The sequence below is a fragment of the Choristoneura fumiferana genome, chromosome Z, assembly GCF_025370935.1.
Source record: "Choristoneura fumiferana chromosome Z, NRCan_CFum_1, whole genome shotgun sequence".
In the NCBI taxonomy this organism is placed as follows: domain Eukaryota; kingdom Metazoa; phylum Arthropoda; class Insecta; order Lepidoptera; family Tortricidae; genus Choristoneura; species Choristoneura fumiferana.
This window is the reverse complement of record NC_133472.1, coordinates 17,109,364-17,127,049: the sequence shown is the minus strand read 5'-3', so window position 1 is coordinate 17,127,049 and position 17,686 is coordinate 17,109,364. Positions and strand designations below refer to the sequence as shown.

At 37.8% G+C, this 17,686-nt stretch overlaps 2 protein-coding genes and 1 long non-coding RNA gene across 4 annotated transcripts; 1 reads left to right on the top strand and 2 right to left on the bottom strand.

Annotated features, from left to right (window-relative positions):
• Positions 1-1,045: 1,045 nt before the first annotated feature.
• On the bottom strand, positions 1,046-11,578 carry LOC141429931 (replication factor C subunit 4). Its single transcript, XM_074090491.1, has 7 exons — positions 11,299-11,578; positions 10,948-11,223; positions 10,626-10,844; positions 8,541-8,700; positions 6,796-6,878; positions 4,030-4,246; positions 1,046-1,236 (listed from the first exon to the last, which is right to left on the bottom strand). The coding sequence occupies exons 1-6, from the start codon at positions 11,403-11,405 to the stop codon at positions 4,039-4,041; spliced, it is 1,053 nt and encodes a 350-aa protein (XP_073946592.1). The 5' UTR covers positions 11,406-11,578; the 3' UTR covers positions 1,046-1,236; positions 4,030-4,038.
• LOC141429942 (uncharacterized) lies at positions 1,248-4,260 on the top strand. 2 transcript variants are annotated; one of them, XR_012451583.1, is made up of 3 exons: positions 1,248-1,500; positions 3,184-3,348; positions 4,174-4,260. It is a non-coding gene; the product is annotated as an uncharacterized lncRNA (long non-coding RNA). The 2 variants fall into 2 exon arrangements; XR_012451584.1 differs by having other exon boundaries at positions 3,184-3,344; positions 4,174-4,250.
• A 1,619-nt stretch (positions 11,579-13,197) lies between the features above and the next one.
• LOC141438803 (ribonuclease H2 subunit B) lies at positions 13,198-17,253 on the bottom strand. The gene is made up of 5 exons (XM_074102781.1): positions 17,044-17,253; positions 16,690-16,899; positions 15,763-15,887; positions 15,087-15,261; positions 13,198-13,605 (listed from the first exon to the last, which is right to left on the bottom strand). Exons 1-5 carry the CDS (start codon positions 17,141-17,143, stop codon positions 13,283-13,285), a joined length of 933 nt encoding a protein of 310 aa, XP_073958882.1. The 5' UTR covers positions 17,144-17,253; the 3' UTR covers positions 13,198-13,282.
• Positions 17,254-17,686: the final 433 nt, after the last annotated feature.

Sequence of the window (17,686 nt, the reverse complement as noted above, 5' to 3'; positions counted from 1 at the left end):
TAAAAACACATTTGAAACGAAATGAACATAGGTAAGAGCTTAGCGGCGCGGAGCGTATCTAAAGGTGATATTTAGGCGGCGACAGCGCCGCCATCGCCAGGTAGACGCGGCGTTGCCTCCGCCGGCGCGTACCTGCCGCCGGCCGCCGCCGCGCGCCGCCGCTGGCTTCGCTCGACGTGCTCCGCGATGGACATCGCAACTTCCATGGATGAGTGTGGATCTAGTCATGATGTGGTAAAACATGCACTAAACCTCCACTCATCGAAAGAAATTGACCTTTTATCGTCGACCGTCGCCGTTTCGTAGAAGCCGACGATGCACTGCACGCACTAATCGTTAGAGACGTCACGTCGTATCACCGAACCGACCGGTAACGAGCGCGAGCACGTTGCCTTGCTATTAAACGAGAATAATTGTCCCGGCCGCTTGCAGCGGTTGCTGGACCACGACAGCGCGCTACGACTGCTCGACACGAAATAAACGGTCGAGATTTCAAATCTGAAAACTAGACGCTGCGCGTGCACCTTGGGTGGGGAAGCGGCGGTCGTCGCCGGCCAATGAGCTGCGAGCGCGCGCAAACGCACGGTGGAGGGGCGAGACTCCGCTTCGCCCGCCGCCACCGCCGCGGCCCGCGGCTGCAACTGCCACCCGATATTATCTTTTCTGTACTATAAGAACGTTATTTCCTTTCTTTCCTACTCGCCCATCCGTTTAACAGACAGCGGAAATTTTACTAACATGGGACCGAATTACTCCATTTATGGCTTAAAAATAATGTGTAATGTGTAAAATAGAAAAACAAGAGAAAAACATCAATTCTATTAAGAACTGAAAATTATTATAACAGCTACAAGTATGAAACAACTTCAAGGGTATTGTTTTGAGGGTTGAAGCTGTATTTCCGTACAGTACTCTTGTCTTAGAATTCATGCGCTGCGTTAACTATCAACTACGTGAAATGTTTGATATATAAAAAAATACAACCGAATTGATAACCTCCTCCTTTTTTGAAGTCGGTTTAAAAATAACGATAAAACAAGACAGCTTAATACAAAACATATTTATTCATAAAATCAAGCGCATAGTCTAAACAATACTCCGCTTCATAACCACAAGATTTGAACAATAAACCAATCAACATTTACACAAATGATTACGAGGAATCGATCTTGATTGAAGGCGTTCGTGAAGTTCCATTCAGATTGAGCGCATTCAATCGCAGCACGTTCACGGCACCTGCAAAATGATTCCTTGTTAATACAGAAAACTATTGAAAAGTATGGGCAAAGATTTAAATTGAATTAATGTAGGTTAACTGACAGTTGAGGGGGTAGTAAAGTTGAAGTAGCAAAGTATCTACAGGTGGGAAACGAAAAGAAAACCCTAGTCAACGTTGTTATTTGAAACTACACTTTTCAATACCTATTGGAACCTCCTTGTAATGCACAAAATAATAAAAATTGTGAACTACAGAATCAAATTAAGTAACACGCAAACTAGGTAAGTACACAAAAGTAAAATATGAAGCATTTGTTTTAATAAAGCCTTTCTTCGAGCTAATTGTGATATTCACGAAATGATCAATCTAAGGGCCGGTTTCACGACGTTCTCATAAATTCCTGACCTATTTCACCCGTTCAAATAAACAAAGAAGGCATAATAGACGTGATACACCAACTAATATCAGGGATTTATCAGACTGGTGAAACAGGCCCTAAGTAATGCATTATTTGTTTTAAACCTAACATCCTAACAGCTGAAAAGTTCTAAGGCTAAGGTAGAAAAAAAATATTCAGATTTTTTTACTATTTTTATTTTTCAATATAATCTCCCTTTAATTCAATGCATTTATTACATTTTTTAAACAATGCTTTTAGACCGTTAAAAAATAATTTTATTTTGGCTGTCGAAATGTTCCTGTACAGCCGCCTTCATTTCTTCATCACTGCCAAATCGCTTTCCCCTTAAATCTTTCTTCAAATTGCTGAATAGAAAATAATGCTGTAGGGTGGATGATCAATTTCCTCGAGGCCAGTTTCCTTCAGAGCAAGCTGGGCAACACGAGCGGTGTGAACGGGGGCGTTGTCTTGCAAAAACAAAATGCCTTTGCTCAGTTTGCCCCTTCGTTCCTCGACTATGGCTTGTCGCACCTTTCTTAATAGCTCGGCATAATAAACTGCATTTATTGTAGAGCCTTTTGCCAAATAGTCTATTAAAAGAATGCCTTCGCAATCCCAAAACACGGTGGCCATTACCTTAGACGCCGATCTTTGGACCTTGAATTTCTTCGGTGGCCTTTCACCCTTTTCGATCCACTGCATAGATTCAGACTTCGACTCTGGATCATACTGTCTGATCCATGTTTCATCAACAGTTACTATATTCCCATGTCGGTGTTATCCGGGCCGGAAAAGAGTGTTACCCAAAAGAAACATATTTTTTTTCTTTTAATTATTTACTTTTTAAATGGTCTTTTTAGTGTATTTGATAAGGTAAAATCGGCTATGATATTAGAATATATGAACCGAATTGAGAAACTTGATAGATATACAAGATCAGCCAACCTCCGGCACCTATCCAATGAACCCTATTTTAAAATATCTAAGAGTAGAAATCAATATGGCAAAAGAGTGTGGTCAAATTACCTGCCACAAATCCTAAACAGCTTCCCTCATGATACCATAAAATGTATATCTGACAAGCCAACACAAGCTTAGAATATTGTAAAAAAGTACCTACTAACAAATAATGATTAATTACTTATAAATATTTAATGTATAGATAGTAACAGTTTAAATTACTAAGTTAGATCTAATAATTACTAATGTAATCTTAAAATAAAAAGATTATGCTAATTATAATATATATTTTTTTAATTTGAAAAGAAATAAACAGTTTAATTTTTTTTTTTAGTGGCCAGTACCTCTAACACATAAATACGAGTATGCAACCTCAAAGTACCTTAGGCTTAGAACTTTTCAGCCGCCCCTCGTCCCTCTAGATACACCCACTAGAGGTACCTAGAAGACATAAGATTTTAAAATGTGTCGGAACGTTCAGAAGTTCAGAAAACTAATTAGTATACACAGACGCACTGATGTTTTAACAGTAACTGGTTGTGTACAATACAAGATGTAACAAGATCCCCCAATACGTAGCGAAATAACCCCCCTAATATTGTAGGCACATTGTTCTGACTGGTGCAGGCACACCCGATCGCTCATGGCAGTAACGGAATAGTAACACGCGGCGGAACTCTTTCACAAACGACGAGCGGATGGCTAAGTGGTTAGAGAACCTACGAACTACGAAGCTAGAGGTCCCGGGTTCGATTTCCGGCCGAGGCAGGTATTTGTATGAATAATACGAATGTTTGTTCTCGGGTCTTGGATGTTTAATATGTATTTAAGTATGTAGTTATCTATATAAGTATGTTTATCCGTTGCCTGTAGTATAAGATTTGCTTAGTTTGGGACTAGGTCAAAATTGGTGTCAAGTGTCCCATTATACAAAAAAACCTTTCGCAATGCTTGACAAGGGAAATCATCACATTTTGTGCAATATTCTACGATGGATCATGCGGCATGCATAATTCCAATAGTTTGGGGACTTCAAGCAATAAATGGCGCTAGCTCAAAATTATGAAGTTAATTTGTTCCCTTGATAATTCATACAATAACTTACCTACACTGAGTAAAAGGTGGTTTATTACAATTAACAATATTGTCAAGTCAAGACCATTGAACGATCATAAAAACATTTCATTCAATATTACATAGTTAACAAAGTCTACAAGTAAAGTGGGCATGGTGTTTATTTCCCGCCTACACCCATAGTGTGGAGTGTCTTAATATTGAACATTTGCCCCATATGTGTACAGAACCCTACACCGTGCGTGGTCTAAACGCATTTGGCGGGTTAATTATGTAAAGTTTTTGAAAGACAGCAAATACCATGGGATCGATAGAAAAAAAATATCCGTACTAATTATCACTTTGTTTGTAATAAAGAGTCTTACAAATGGCGTACCTTATCCGATCAAGGGTTGTTGTTAGCCATGATGATGGTGCAGCCGAGGTCTGTGAGCTGCATGACCTCGGCGCCGCCGTCCTGCAGCCGGTGCGCGCAGACCGCCAGCTTCTCGCTGATCGCACATTTCTGCTTGTTGGTCAGATGACCCGCCATCACCGTTGCAGCCGACGCCTGCTCCAGCAGCTGGGACGCCGAAAACGCCTCCATCAAGAAACTGGAACAAACATAATCATGTACGTAACCACGGAACATGTGAAGCTAGCTAAAAGCGCGTGCGCCTTTCTGGCTAGAAAGCCAGTCATGTTATCACAACTAATAAGAGGATTAAAAATCTGGCTAAAAGCCTTGCATCCATGTCACCGGTTCAATCTGTATCGATTTGCCGTTCGAGTTAATTAGTCAAAATACTCGTAGCCTTTTTTATTATCGCCTCATCTAACATAATACGAGGTAGCGTTTTATTTAAGTGTCGGTGAATCTATCGACACTTACACCAACAACAAGGATTTTAACATTTAAAAATGTTAGCAAACAAAGTATTTGATATTAATTTCAGCTCGATTTCTCCACGTGTTCCTGAGAACAAAGACGGACAACAAAGTGATCCAAATGGGTTCTGTTTTTGCTAACTGACAAAACCCTGAAAAAAATTTAATGACCGCATTCGCAATATGCTAAATTAATCTTGGTTCTACGGTTCTACTCGTATCGCGTATCGCGTATCTTAAAAAGATTGAAGATTGATTACAATTTAAGAATCAAAAGAAACTATTAATTTTTATTTAGATTGCAGAATACTAATTAGGTAGCAACTCCTAACACGTTAAATATTTATGCTTTATTCTCATTTTTTGTGCCTGAGAACCGATTTGCGCTATCACAGATCACAATTTTTGAGTGTGGCTATCTATTACCCACTTGCAGGAAAATAAATTACAGTACTTAGTATCGGTTGAAGTTTAATTGGAACAGATCCCTTTATGCGATAAGTACGTACTATAAAGAGTTATAAATACGTACATACTTGTATAGTAGCTATCTATCTAATATCTTACGAGTTAAATAACTATTATTTGCTAAAAATTAGGTACTTATTATGTATAAGCTGGGTAAGCTGCAAATGAGATTGGCACAGGTACGGACAGTGGCGTGAAAATGATGAGACCTTTACCCAGCAGTGGGTAGATTCGTGCTGATTTGATTGATAAGCTGAAAGCTTAGTTTACAATAAACAAACTTAGTGAAAATGAATAGATTTCTTTTGTATTCTTTTAAGAATATAAATATTTTTAACCAGAAATTCTGTTGGTTGGTAAAATTCTCTCATCTCTCATCTTCGCTTTAACGCAATCTAAGCATAGCAAATGATTTAGCATTTTTCTTGTTTCTCCTGATTATTATGATTTAACTTGCACCCGTCTTGACCGTCTGACGACGTCTGACGTCTAGGGGCCGATGTAAAAGAATGTTGATACATGTGCATTAATGTGACAGTTTATACCAATATGTTACAGCGAAAACACGGTACGAAAATGTTTTTTATTAGTTTTCTGCGTCATGAATAAAGAAGACGCGAATAAAAGATTTCAGTAAATCTTATTTTATCTTATTTTAGTGGCATAATTGCTGGTCAATGTTTAACGGAAGTTTTATTTTCGTATTTTTTTTATATTGTACTGTTTTTTGACCAAATAAACATTCAATTGTTATTGCTCGAACATTTCTAAGGTGCGTAACATATTACTACGTACGTACTTTAGTAACATATTTATACTATTAAAAGCTTGAGTTGCTTGTGGTATTAAATTTGAACTATGCTTCCTATCCATATTAAACACATTAGTTATCAGATTACAATACAACCCTGTTTGTGTATTTTTACCAAGGGCACGTAAAGCCTGACCCATTCCTGTTTAGTCGTACACTTCAACCAATCACCTGTTCTTCTGTACACTACATGCCCCATTGCTAGGCACAGGCCTCCAGATTAAGAGGGCATGAGCTGTAATTCCCACGTGAGCCTAGCGCGGATAAGAAACTTCACAACCATTGAATAGCCTCGAAGGTGTATGCAGATTTCTTTGCGATGTTTTTCTTCACTGAAAAGCTTATGACGAATTTCAAGTGCAATTGTAATTGCGCACATTCATTCTGAAAATTAGATGCAAGGCCCAGTTCAAATCAACGACACTGCTTAAAAGGCCAAACATCTACCACTAGGCTACGAGGACTTTTTTTCCCACAATAGCATTTGCAATTTCGAACCGGCCACTAAAAATGAATATAAGTGAGACCTAAGTTATGTAACCTTTTGGGTATTAGGATGTGGAGGTGTCACAAACCATTTAAGGCGCTGCTTTTTTATCCAATTTGGAGCAACAGTAAAATAAAACTAAGTAATTCAAATTAGAAGCAGTAGCACTAAGGTTACCGACATAGCCCGAAGAATTGCGAAACTAAAGTGGCAGTGGGCGGGGCACATTGCTCGCAGGACGGATGGCCGATGGGGCCAGAAGGTTCTGGAATGGCGTCCGCGGACCGGGAGACGAGCTGTCGGTAGGCCTCCAACAAGATGGAGCGACGACTTGGTTAAGATCGCGGGATCGCGGTGGATGCGGAAAGCGCAAGACCGGTCTGAGTGGAGAGCCTTGGGGGAGGCCTATGTCCAGCAGTGGACGTCTTTCGGCTGACATGATGATGATGATGATGATGATGATGATGAAGTAATTCAAATTAGAAAACTGATTTAACTATGATACTTACGTTTCGACAAACTGCTCTAGTTCAGCGTAATTCTTGATGCCGAGGTATTCGTTGACTAGTACATCTGGCACTAGACCTGTCACCTGCAGAAATAAATTTTTACAACCAATTATTCTACTGCTGTTCGCAGAACAAACCTAGCCAAAAAACACCTAGACTAAAAGGTTTTGCATTTCAGAAGCAATTAAGATATCTAGGTTAGGCCGTGAAATAAAATAAATAAATATCATAGGACACTGACACCATTGACCTAATTCTAGGCCTCGTATTTTTTTTTCGCGTTTTTGTAAAAGTACCCGATTGGTATTATCTCTACAATATTGATGCAAAGGCAAAGTCAAAAGTCAAATTCAAAATATCCTTATTCAGTTTAGGCTATAACAAGCACTTAGCCTACCGCATGATAGGCTACTTTAAATAAGTTGAGTTTAATACCTTAAGTTAAATAAAAGTGAAAATTCTGCACCTGTCACATGTACAGCAGTAAGTTACTGACCTTTATAGCACTAGATCTGTGACTAGGTTAACATTTCTGGTAAAATTGTTATTAATAGAGAAATTGGTCTGGAAGACACATAACATTTTATGCCATTCTCAACAGTTGTTAAATGCAGAGAGAAGTTCGATATTATTTTACTATTACAATATGTATTTACTCTTCATACAGTCGAAATTTTCTTACAGGCCTTGTTCACACTTTGAAAGTTTATGAGCAACTAAAAATATGATAACGAACCTATAATATAACCTAACGATAATTTAGCAGCTGAAGTAAAAACATGTGCAAGGTTGTCACAAAAAACAAAAGAAGAATTTTTTTAAAACCTTTGGCCTTTGTTGCCGATAGTTAAGGTGAACATGCGCTAGACAAGAAAGCAACAAATTAACAAAAAAAAGACTATAATGCAGCTGCAGTTTTAACTAATTTGGGAAATATAAACAGCACTGTTTCTTCCTAATAATGACGTATTATTGTCGTTATCTAGAATGGGTTTAAGTGTATCAATGACGTCATTAAACGGATAAAAAAGTAAACCAACTGAAGTAATTTCGACGTTTTATGGAGCTTGTCGTTAAATAGGGTGGCGTAAAATAGAGTTTACACTGTATAGTGTATTTTTTTTTATACGTGTCGGCGGCCGATCGTAAAACTCACCGGATCACGAAATTCCTAGGCATATCGTGAAATGGCGCCATTTCATGAACTGTCTCAGGGACATCCGCCATATCGTTCAAAACTCACCGTTTAACGATTTGCCTAGTGACATTTAGGCAGATCATGAAATTTCTAGGCATATCATGAAACCCTACTAAGTATTATTATAAAAGCAAAAGTTTGGAGGTTTTTGCCTGCATGTGTGCGCGAGTACGTTTGTCGCTTTTTTGAGCTAAAACGGCTTGACGGATTTGGACAAAATTTGGTATGTAGATAGCTGAATCTCTGGAGTAATACTTAAGCTACTTTTTATTTTGATTGTCTCACGGGATAAAATCCTAAAACCTTAGTCGCTAAGTTTTTCAAGCAATGTGAATGAAGACCACATGCCAAATCCAGGTCTTGTGGATATTTAATAAAATCCCGTAAGTTTAGTCCAACTGCTGAGTCTAACGATTGACACATGCGAAACTGGTGGTAAAGGCTGGTTAATAAATATGACGTAAACCAACACGACACAGGGTAGTGGGTTCACGCGAGCGAAGCAGGTAATGATTGGTACTGTGTGTTCAAGCACTAGAAGTCTTGCCTCAACAAGCCCGTCAGCGGTGACTCCTCCGAGCAAACGCTGGCAACACTGCAAGGCGGTGAGCGCGCGGCGCAAGTCTCCTTCACAGGTGTCCACCGCTTGGTGCAGTACCTCCCCCTCACCCACTTCCACGCCCTCCGCTTCGCAAATCTCACGTAGCCTGCAACACAGAAATAATAAAGCTTTTAGTAAGACTGCTGGAAGCTAGCTATGTAATTGGATTACATGTACAATACTTTTGCATGTACCTAGCGCTAAAAGTGGCAATAGTATTATTTATTGGTTTAAATGTTATGCTATCAAACTGAAAGTCTTATTTGAATTTTAAAATGATACTACTTTGTTTTTATTCAAAACATCACACTTGTTGACGTGACAGCAGTCGTAGATTTTAAAATATAATTTATTCAACACTTGGAATGTTACTTTTCAAATTAATAATAAGTTTGTTTATTTTACCGCTTTTATTTTTACCGATAACCCTCACCTCTAGCAATTGCGACCTATTATCGACATAGTAAAGGCGTTCATTAAAGAATAAAAGTTAATATAACACAGTAACTTAACAATTTGTTAGCGAATTTGAGTTAGAATATCCAAAAAATCAGCAGTTTTAATGTGATTTAATTTTTTTCAAGCATTATATCTGTGATGGAAAAAATAAAAAAAAATTGATACCACCTCACAAAGTTACATAATCACCATGTGTTATTTGAATCATGTTGGAAAAAACAGCATAAGTAACAAAATTAATTAATCATTGTTATTACTCCTACTATTGGCCTAATATAAGGCTGCAGGAATGTTAGTATGAACTATTAGGTCTTAAGAACATATAATGTACATTGAAGCATTGAAATTCCCACTAACGTCGATAAGCCAAAGGCTACTAGAAACACAGGGAAGCTTAAAGTTCCATCTTACAGACTGGCTAAAACCAAAAAGTCTTTTCTGGGAAATTGCATATGTTTTTATAATAAAATTCCAAAAAATATTATAAATGACACAGATACAAAATTCAGATCTATTGTCAAGAAGACATCAATATCAAAGGCGTATTATAAAGTTAATGATTATATCATGGACAGGGATATTTGGAAATAATTCTGATCCGCATTAGCAATCCCTTCAAATAGTGAACCTACTGTGTTAAAAATAAAGTTGTGTTAAATACTTGTGGTGTATAAATATCATTTAATAATATTGTAAATCTGTTTAAAAAAATATATACCTCGTTGAGTTTCTTGCAGGATTCTACTCAGCAGAGGTTTTTCCGAACCGGTGGTAGTTTTTTTTTGACATTCATAAGTGCTTGTTATAGCCTAAATTGAATAAAGATATTTTGACTTTGAGTTTGAATGTAACCATTTCCTTCCTATGATACATAATAAAAATTGTTGCACATCATCTCACGCCTCTAGTTGCTACCTCGCTGCTACTAAGCATCTAAAACCTATAGATTGGTTGCAACACAACATCAATGTGCTAAGCAAAATAAATTACCATATATTGCTTATGAAACAAAAAAATAATTCTGCTTTTTGTCTGACTTTACTTTCTGTTGACTTTACTTGCATTGTTGTCCAAACTAAGTACATTTATTGTGTACCAAATTTCAAGTTGATACCATCAACCATTGAGGAGTTCCGCCCTGTGAAAGTATCCTGGCCAGAACACCAGTTTCACTACCAGATTATTGTATTGTTACTGGGTTTACAGAAGTATATAAAATTTCAGCTCAATCAGATACCAGAAAGTGATTAAAAAATGATTTGCAAATTTTCAAGGTGTACATACATACAATCAAAGAAATTGAACCACATACCACGGTGGAGCCTTTGTACTACTGATATCATATTGACATTCCATACATCTGCTAAAATCATAGTGAAACTGATTATGAAAAGATCCCACCCTGGTACAGAATTCAGTTTCCTCAACTGTAAATATGTGTAAATTCAAATAAAAGCTAGTAAAATATGAGTTGAGTATACCTACACTAAACTTCCACTTATGCTTCCAATAAATCAAGTAATCATGATCTATAAAATATATGAAGAATATTATGAAAATTGTGCTTTTTACCTTTTTATAACATTTTCCCGGGCAAGTGGCTTAAATCTGAATTTGGAGCAGCGACTGGTAATTGGAGGGATGATCCGAGACACATAGTTACAAATGAGGCAAAAGCGTGTTGTGCGCGTCTCCCGCTCCATGGTGCGGCGCAGTGCCGCCTGGGCTGCCGTGGTCATGGAGTCAGCTTCATCCAATATTACCAGTTTGTATGGTGGGCATGGTTGGCCACTAAAAATAGAAATAGAATCATGTAATTCATAAAAACATCATTTGGTGTGAACATTTAACTATTGGTTGATGTGCTTATTTAATTCTTAAAAAAATTACTTACTCAGCTTTAGTGCTGCTAACGGTTAGCTGAGCAAAGGATTTGACTTTGTCTCTGACCACTTGAATGCCTCGCTCGTCGGACGCATTCAGCTCCAGCACGCGGTCGCGGGTGATGTCGCCAAACAGCTGCCGGGCAGCGGCCAGGATAGCGCTCGTCTTGCCAGTCCCCGGGGGCCCGTAAAACAATAAATGCGGCAGATCGCCCCCAGACAGACACTGTCGTAAAACTTGAACCACCTCGCCCTGGTCAACGATATCGTCGATAGTTCGTGGACGGCTGGAAGAAAATCTCAAATCAATAACTCGAAACTAAAAATTTATAACATGTTTGGGACATAATTCAAAACATTACTATTTTTCAACCCATGGTGCCGGGGGCTTTTTCTTTGTTGACTTTGGGCCAGAAACTGTCGGGGCACCCGAAGTTGAAATTTTGCCAGTTTTCAGAAAAGCTTGCATTATGCTGATTATATTCCTTTTTCAAATCCTTATATATAGTTAAAATAAATACATTCAACACAACAAACAAGCTATCAAAATTCTTTCTTGTCTTGACGTCTTGACTCAACCAACTCAACAAAACGCGGCATCCAAGCGGCATCTATCTCGCTCGATGCTTTTGCCGCCTTGACACTTTGACAGTTCAAATTTTGTCTTGTCTATGCAGAGTTGCCAACTCCTAGAAACTCCAGTCGCTAAACTCAAAATCAAAAGTCGTTAGAAAGTCGCTAAAATTCCACCAGGAGTGAGCGGACTCAGGACTTTGACTGGGAGAGACACAAGAGGCCATGAGAGTGAAATGTTGGGATACGAAAAAAAAAAACAACAGAAGATTTCCGAATTCACTGAAATTGATTTGTTTTTTTTTTTAAATAGCTAAAGCTAGAACATAAACGAATAGAGCTTAAATTAAATAAAGTTTGAATTTGGTGCGCAAGCGCGTTTGTTGCTTTCCATAATAATTATACATTTCTTGGCACTGCATAATTCTCGTCGTCGATGAGTCGCCAGATAAGTCGCTAAACCATTTTAGTCAACTTTTTTTTGGTCGCTAAGACTTAAGTAAAAGTCGTTAGTTCTAGCGACAAAGTCACTAAGTTGGCAGCACTGTGTCTATGCTCAGTCAATATTTTTTTTACGCGGTGTTGCTAGTTGAGCAAGTCAAGGGCTTGAAAGCCTTGTATACAGCCGGGCTACTACGAAACTTGTAACTCGAAGTTCATATCGTACCGTCCCTCTCGCTCTCGTATTAAATAGTTTAAGTGTCAGAGAGACCGCATGACACGAACTTCGAGTTTCGTAGTAGCCCTGCAGGGCTATAGTTGTAAAAACCCGTTAGCTACCGTTAATTAACCAAATTTATGGTTAGCTGTCGATAAAATGCAGTTATTAACGATTAATTATCCGACTGCGACAAAGAAAAAGAGTACAAATCAATGCATGCATGTAAAAAGTGCTCCTGGCGATTTACCTGCGAAATACGGACCAAATTGGCGGCGGAGCAGTGGGGGACGCGGGACGGGGCAAAGCAATTTCTCGGCTGGGCCGGGCTGGGCACGCGCCAGTTGAAGCTGGCATCATCGCACAACTCATGACACGATACACATTTTAAGCCGCTAGCGGCATCTAGCGGTAGTATTTAACCGTAATAAGCATAACATAAAATACGGTTAAATAACCGTTAATAATGAAAAATGCATTTTTAACCGCTTGGTTAAAATAAAATCGTTAATAACCGGCTTCGCATCTACATACAGGGCCCTAACATCCTACAGTAAGCGTAACAGTAAGGTAATGAATGTTACTATGATGTAGTTAAACCCCCTATAAAAAAATCCCCCGGTCCTTGTTGTCCGTTTTGTTACGATTTTTTCTTAAGTCTTTGTATCCATCCATACAATATTTTGGGGACACATTTGGAGATCCTGTAGGGCTACTACGAAACTCGAAGTTCGTGACGTACCGTCCCTTCCACCTTCGAGTTTCGTAGTAGCCCTGCTGTTTTTCCAGCTCAGAATCATGGACTAATTTTGTTGAAAGCGGAGAGATAAACTCAGGGTACGATGGATAGAAATGCCCATAATACCTTTTTATTAGTACACCTCTACGACCCTAAGAAAAATATATGCTTTTCAAAATTAGCAGTAGTGTCTAGTTGAATACTCAAAGGCTTTGGTGGTAGTGATGTTATCATTATATTACAGTAATCCTAAGCAGTAATCCAACAAAAAAAAAGATACAATTTGCTTTACTTGCATTTTATATCAGAATAATTATTATACATTAAAATTATTAATCAACAATAAACATTATTAATTATGGTGTTTTTAGTCATTCTATGATTTCTTTGAGAAAAATGATGATATGGTCTTAGTCCCACTTGCGGCTTTTTGTCTTGCTTTTTCCTTTGCAGACAAAGGTTTCTGCTTGTTGGCAGTATTTGAAGATTGCATTGTCATACTCTCTGATAAATCACTTCCATTTGCAGTTTGGTCACTTTTTATCCTCTTGTTATTACTTTCACCAATTCTAGATTTCCTTTTTTGCCCTAAAGATTCCATTAAGTCAGGTTTCAAATCAAATTTACTTTCTAATTTTTCCACAATATCTGCTTCAACATATTCAGCTATTATTCCCAGAGCATATTTCAGGTAGAACTCTAAAAGAGAAAATATAACATGAGTAAATTATTCTACTATTTATTGTAAACCGAGGAGATTTGGGATACCTACTGACGGCGTAGGATAAAGTTTAACTGTTGTTCATTTAAAATTGGCGGATTTTACGTTTTATAACATAACTACCGTTTACCCGTGACTTAGCTCGCGTAAACCAGGCAGGCAGTCTAGCAGTTAAAATGGAACCACTGGAAGTGGGATTTTACATAATTCCCATACTTTGTATGCAGATCACCAAGTCCTAGATCACCTGTACTTAGGGGTTAAGATTTTGGGATATAACCTGTATAAAAACCGATCCTGCGTAAATATCGGGATAAAAAGTAGCTTTTGTGTCAGCCAGTGATTCAACTATCTGCATACCAAATTTCATCCAAATGTTAGTGCGACAATGGCCAGGTCAATTGTTGGCTCTCAGAGCCAACATCGGGCAAAGCCATTTGCATTTACCAATTTTTGAATATGTCCCTTGCGTAGGAAACATGAGCGAGCACCCATGAGGCTGACATGATCACCTGGAGTGTTTAAAGCCTCAAAAAAAAAAGTTCGTGCGAAAGAGCAATAAACACGCAAACGCGCGTGCGCACACGCATTGAGTTTTACAGAATTGATGTGCGACAATACATTAGAAATTCACCATGAGATGTGGTGAAGGAAAATAATGATCGTGAGGAGACCTGCACATATGTATCTAAAGTACAATTCAATAGAATCTGTCAATTTTCTACATATTTAAGACACCCTATCGTGGGCACACTTGATTATATATGTCCCTGTTGTTGCAATTATCATCTAAAAGGAATCAAAAAAGAATAATAGTCACATCACAAATCCTTAGGCAGCCCGGTGTTTATATTAGTAGGCTGGAAGTGTCTACAGGATTGTCAGATTCTATTGAATTGGAGTTTACCAAGCAATTCAATGGTGTGTGTGTGTGAAGTTCCCAATTTACACTGCTCTCTCATTCTGAGAGGAGGCCCGTGCCCCGCAGTAGGAAGTAGAGTATTGTATCTTAGGCCGAGATGATGATATAGTTTTGTATCTTAGCCTGTCAGTTTCTTTTTACAGAATAGAATAGATCTTAGTCAATTTCCATTTCACTTAGCGAGTTTGCTTGTTTGCCTGTTTGTTCCGCTTTGATACTTTTTAGTCTGAATAATTATTCTGAAACAAATTCTATGTAGAAGAAGTCAAGGGCTACAGTTAGTATAATAGGGGTTCCATTTTTCTTGCTTTTTATTATCCTTATGCAAAGTAATGTTATTTGTTATTATGTGATGTTAATATTCTGCTTTACAAAATTATGAGAAATGATAGTATGAGAAAAAATATATGCGAAAAGTAATTTGGTGATATGATGATTCTGCTCAAGGTTGTTATGAGAAACGAAATTATGTGATTCGATTTTATGCAACATATTAGTAAACCGTATAATAGATATCCCCAAATTCATATTAATTACCTTGATCAACAGAATCACTGCTAGCATTACTAGCTACAAAAGTTGCAGAAACGGCACCGGATGAAACATGAATATTCTTTTCTTTCAATTCCTTTGCAACTTTGTGTACTTTGCTTTCAAGCCATGACAAAGTTTTTGTTTCATTGTATTTGTAAGCCCTTAAGTCTTCAGGACCCTGCAATAAAACGGTGGGCGGTATAACATCTTGTACAAGGTTAAAACATCATCAATGTAGTAGCATCAGTTCAGTACATCACATCAGTAAGTATGTAGGTACTGCAAGAAAATTGTGATCAAAGTAAGCCAATTATCATCACAGCCAATTTACTAATGCAGCTGATAAGGATTGGACATGTATGTAGCACTGGGATGCTATGCCTATTTATAACATAATAGCTTCAAACTTATTTTCATCTGGAAACCAAGCTGTCCAGTATCACTAGAATATTGGGAAATCAAAGTGCTACCTATTAATAATGGCAAGGGATGAGAATGTTAAGATCACAATCATTTGAAATAAATGGCAGTGGCTTGGAGTCAAAAAGTCAACATTTTTGTTAGGCAATCTGGAAAGAATGATGTGGTAGAGAAACAGTCAGAGCAGGTCAAGGTGTTAAAATCCCACTCCACATGTTGGCTTCTCCTTTCTACTAATCCTGCTGTGGGCAAGTATTACCTTTAAGTCAGCCACATTGTTCAGGTCAGCAAGAAATTTGAACACTTTGTTAAATTTTTTGTCTAACACCAAGTCTTCTAATGGTACAGCCCTGCTGCTGCATTGTTCTTTTATATGAGGTAAAACTGGAATAACAAACATATTCTGGCTTGATACTAGAATACAGAAATATCTATATACCTGGTGTCCCGGAAACCGATAATAATCTGTAGCAAGTGACTTTTGACTTTTTTCAGCTAATTAGGATTAAACATGTAAAAATAATTACCATGTAGTCTGGGTACTTTGACTCATTGGAGGGTTACTTTGGCCCCTATGAAAATCACATAAAAACATGATCAATCAATTAACACCAACCATGGCAAAGAGCCATATTCTCAAAGCAATTATAAGAGCAGGACCGAGTTAATCCCAAGGGCCAAAGTTATCCTTCAGGGCCAAAGTACCCTGACCTTACGGTGTACAGTATTAAAGCCTGACTTTTCAGACATATTGAGCAAAAACTATGTTTTCAAATTGAAATATTTAAGGTTGTGGCAATAAAAGAACACTAATCTGGGGGAGGAAAATTTGTTGTTTTTTATATGATATCTCAAAAATTAAGCCATCATTACAAACCTATAATTAGTAATTTTAAGAGGTATTAAGCAGCCCAATCAGTTTTTTGACAGATTATCATCAGTTTCTAGGACATTCTAGGAAATACACCTTTAATAACGGAGTTACATGAGCATATTCTTTCATCACTCTGATATTTGTGATGTAGATTGAAAACCAGATATGTAACAAAGAAAGGGAGATAGTAATACAATTAGTATTATGTTATTTCCAACCTGAACATTGGCAGATTCATCAATAAACTTACAAGAATTTAATTGAATATTATTTTATTATTATAGTTAAAATAGTTACCTATACTATACCTACCTAGAAATACTGGGTGGACTGGAGTTAACATTAGCATGCTAGCGTCTGATTTAACAGTTTCGTCAATAAACCAGCTCCTATGGGGCTCGTTATACATGACGATTTCATAGATCTTCTTGTGTGTTTCATCAAAACAAAACTTTGCGGGTTTACAATGCACCGGGTGAGGAAGTGTCACGATATTAAACACGCTGTTCTGGAGAAGAGAATCTGAAACATTACGTTGATATCACAATAACATTCTCATGAATTATTCCCTTTGAAAAAATGGTTGATGCTTTCTTGCAGTCATAAGGTACATAGAAGGCAAATGCTTGCAGTCAAATTCTTAACAAATCAGCTTTACCAAAGTACCTTTAGCCAGAAGTATCCAAGTATTTTCGACTCGTTTCTTAGCTTCCGCATTTTGAGAGGTATTAGCCGAGTTACTGGTTATTTTCTGAGATCGTGTCATTTTACTATAAAATATCCCAACATATAATCAAATTGAATGAAATAACGCACACACAAAATTGCGGTGCGAAGCGGGCGGACTTTTGGGGCAGACTTGGGGCAGACTACTGTTACTGTAGTAAGTACTGTACGGTACGTACGTAGAGGGAGGGCCTGTACTACGAAACGAAGTGGCTAATTCATTAAAACTTCGTAGCTTGCTATTCCACTGACGCTCACAGTATATAATGCAAGAGTGAGAGGGACGGTACGATATGAACTTTGAATTTCGTAGTAGCCTCCTAATACTGCACCGCCTCTGTCACAGCTGTCATATAATTGTCATTTGGTTTCGCGCCAAAATAATAAAATAAAATTAAGGTGGCTACAAACTTAATGAAGATTAACGCATTCACTGCCACCTGACTTCCACTGGTGATTCCTATACATTACAATACTCTTTGCTAACATAATACCTTCGTTCATTGACCATTTTTTCGCCTACCTTGGGAACACTATATGTATACTTGCCATGTTTTGTAAATCAGATTGTGTCGTTAACCTA

What these genes read in the sequence shown, in the direction of transcription:
- LOC141429931 (XM_074090491.1), bottom strand. Translation starts at nt 11,405, where the DNA reads ATGCAAGCTTTTCTGAAAACTGGCAAAATTTCAACTTCGGGTGCCCCG. An exon ending in GTTAGCAGCACTAAAGCTGA is followed by an intron (nt 10,845 to 10,947) that starts GTAAGTAATTTT and finishes TTCTATTTTTAG; the next exon opens with TGGCCAACCATGCCCACCAT. An exon ending in CCGCTGACGGGCTTGTTGAG is followed by an intron (nt 6,879 to 8,540) that starts GCAAGACTTCTA and finishes TTATTTCTGCAG; the next exon opens with GTGACAGGTCTAGTGCCAGA.
- LOC141438803 (XM_074102781.1), bottom strand. Translation starts at nt 17,143, where the DNA reads ATGACACGATCTCAGAAAATAACCAGTAACTCGGCTAATACCTCTCAA. An exon ending in TTGGATACTTCTGGCTAAAG is followed by an intron (nt 16,900 to 17,043) that starts GTACTTTGGTAA and finishes GTAATGTTTCAG; the next exon opens with ATTCTCTTCTCCAGAACAGC. An exon ending in AGTCCACCCAGTATTTCTAG is followed by an intron (nt 15,888 to 16,689) that starts GTAGGTATAGTA and finishes TTGTTATTCCAG; the next exon opens with TTTTACCTCATATAAAAGAA.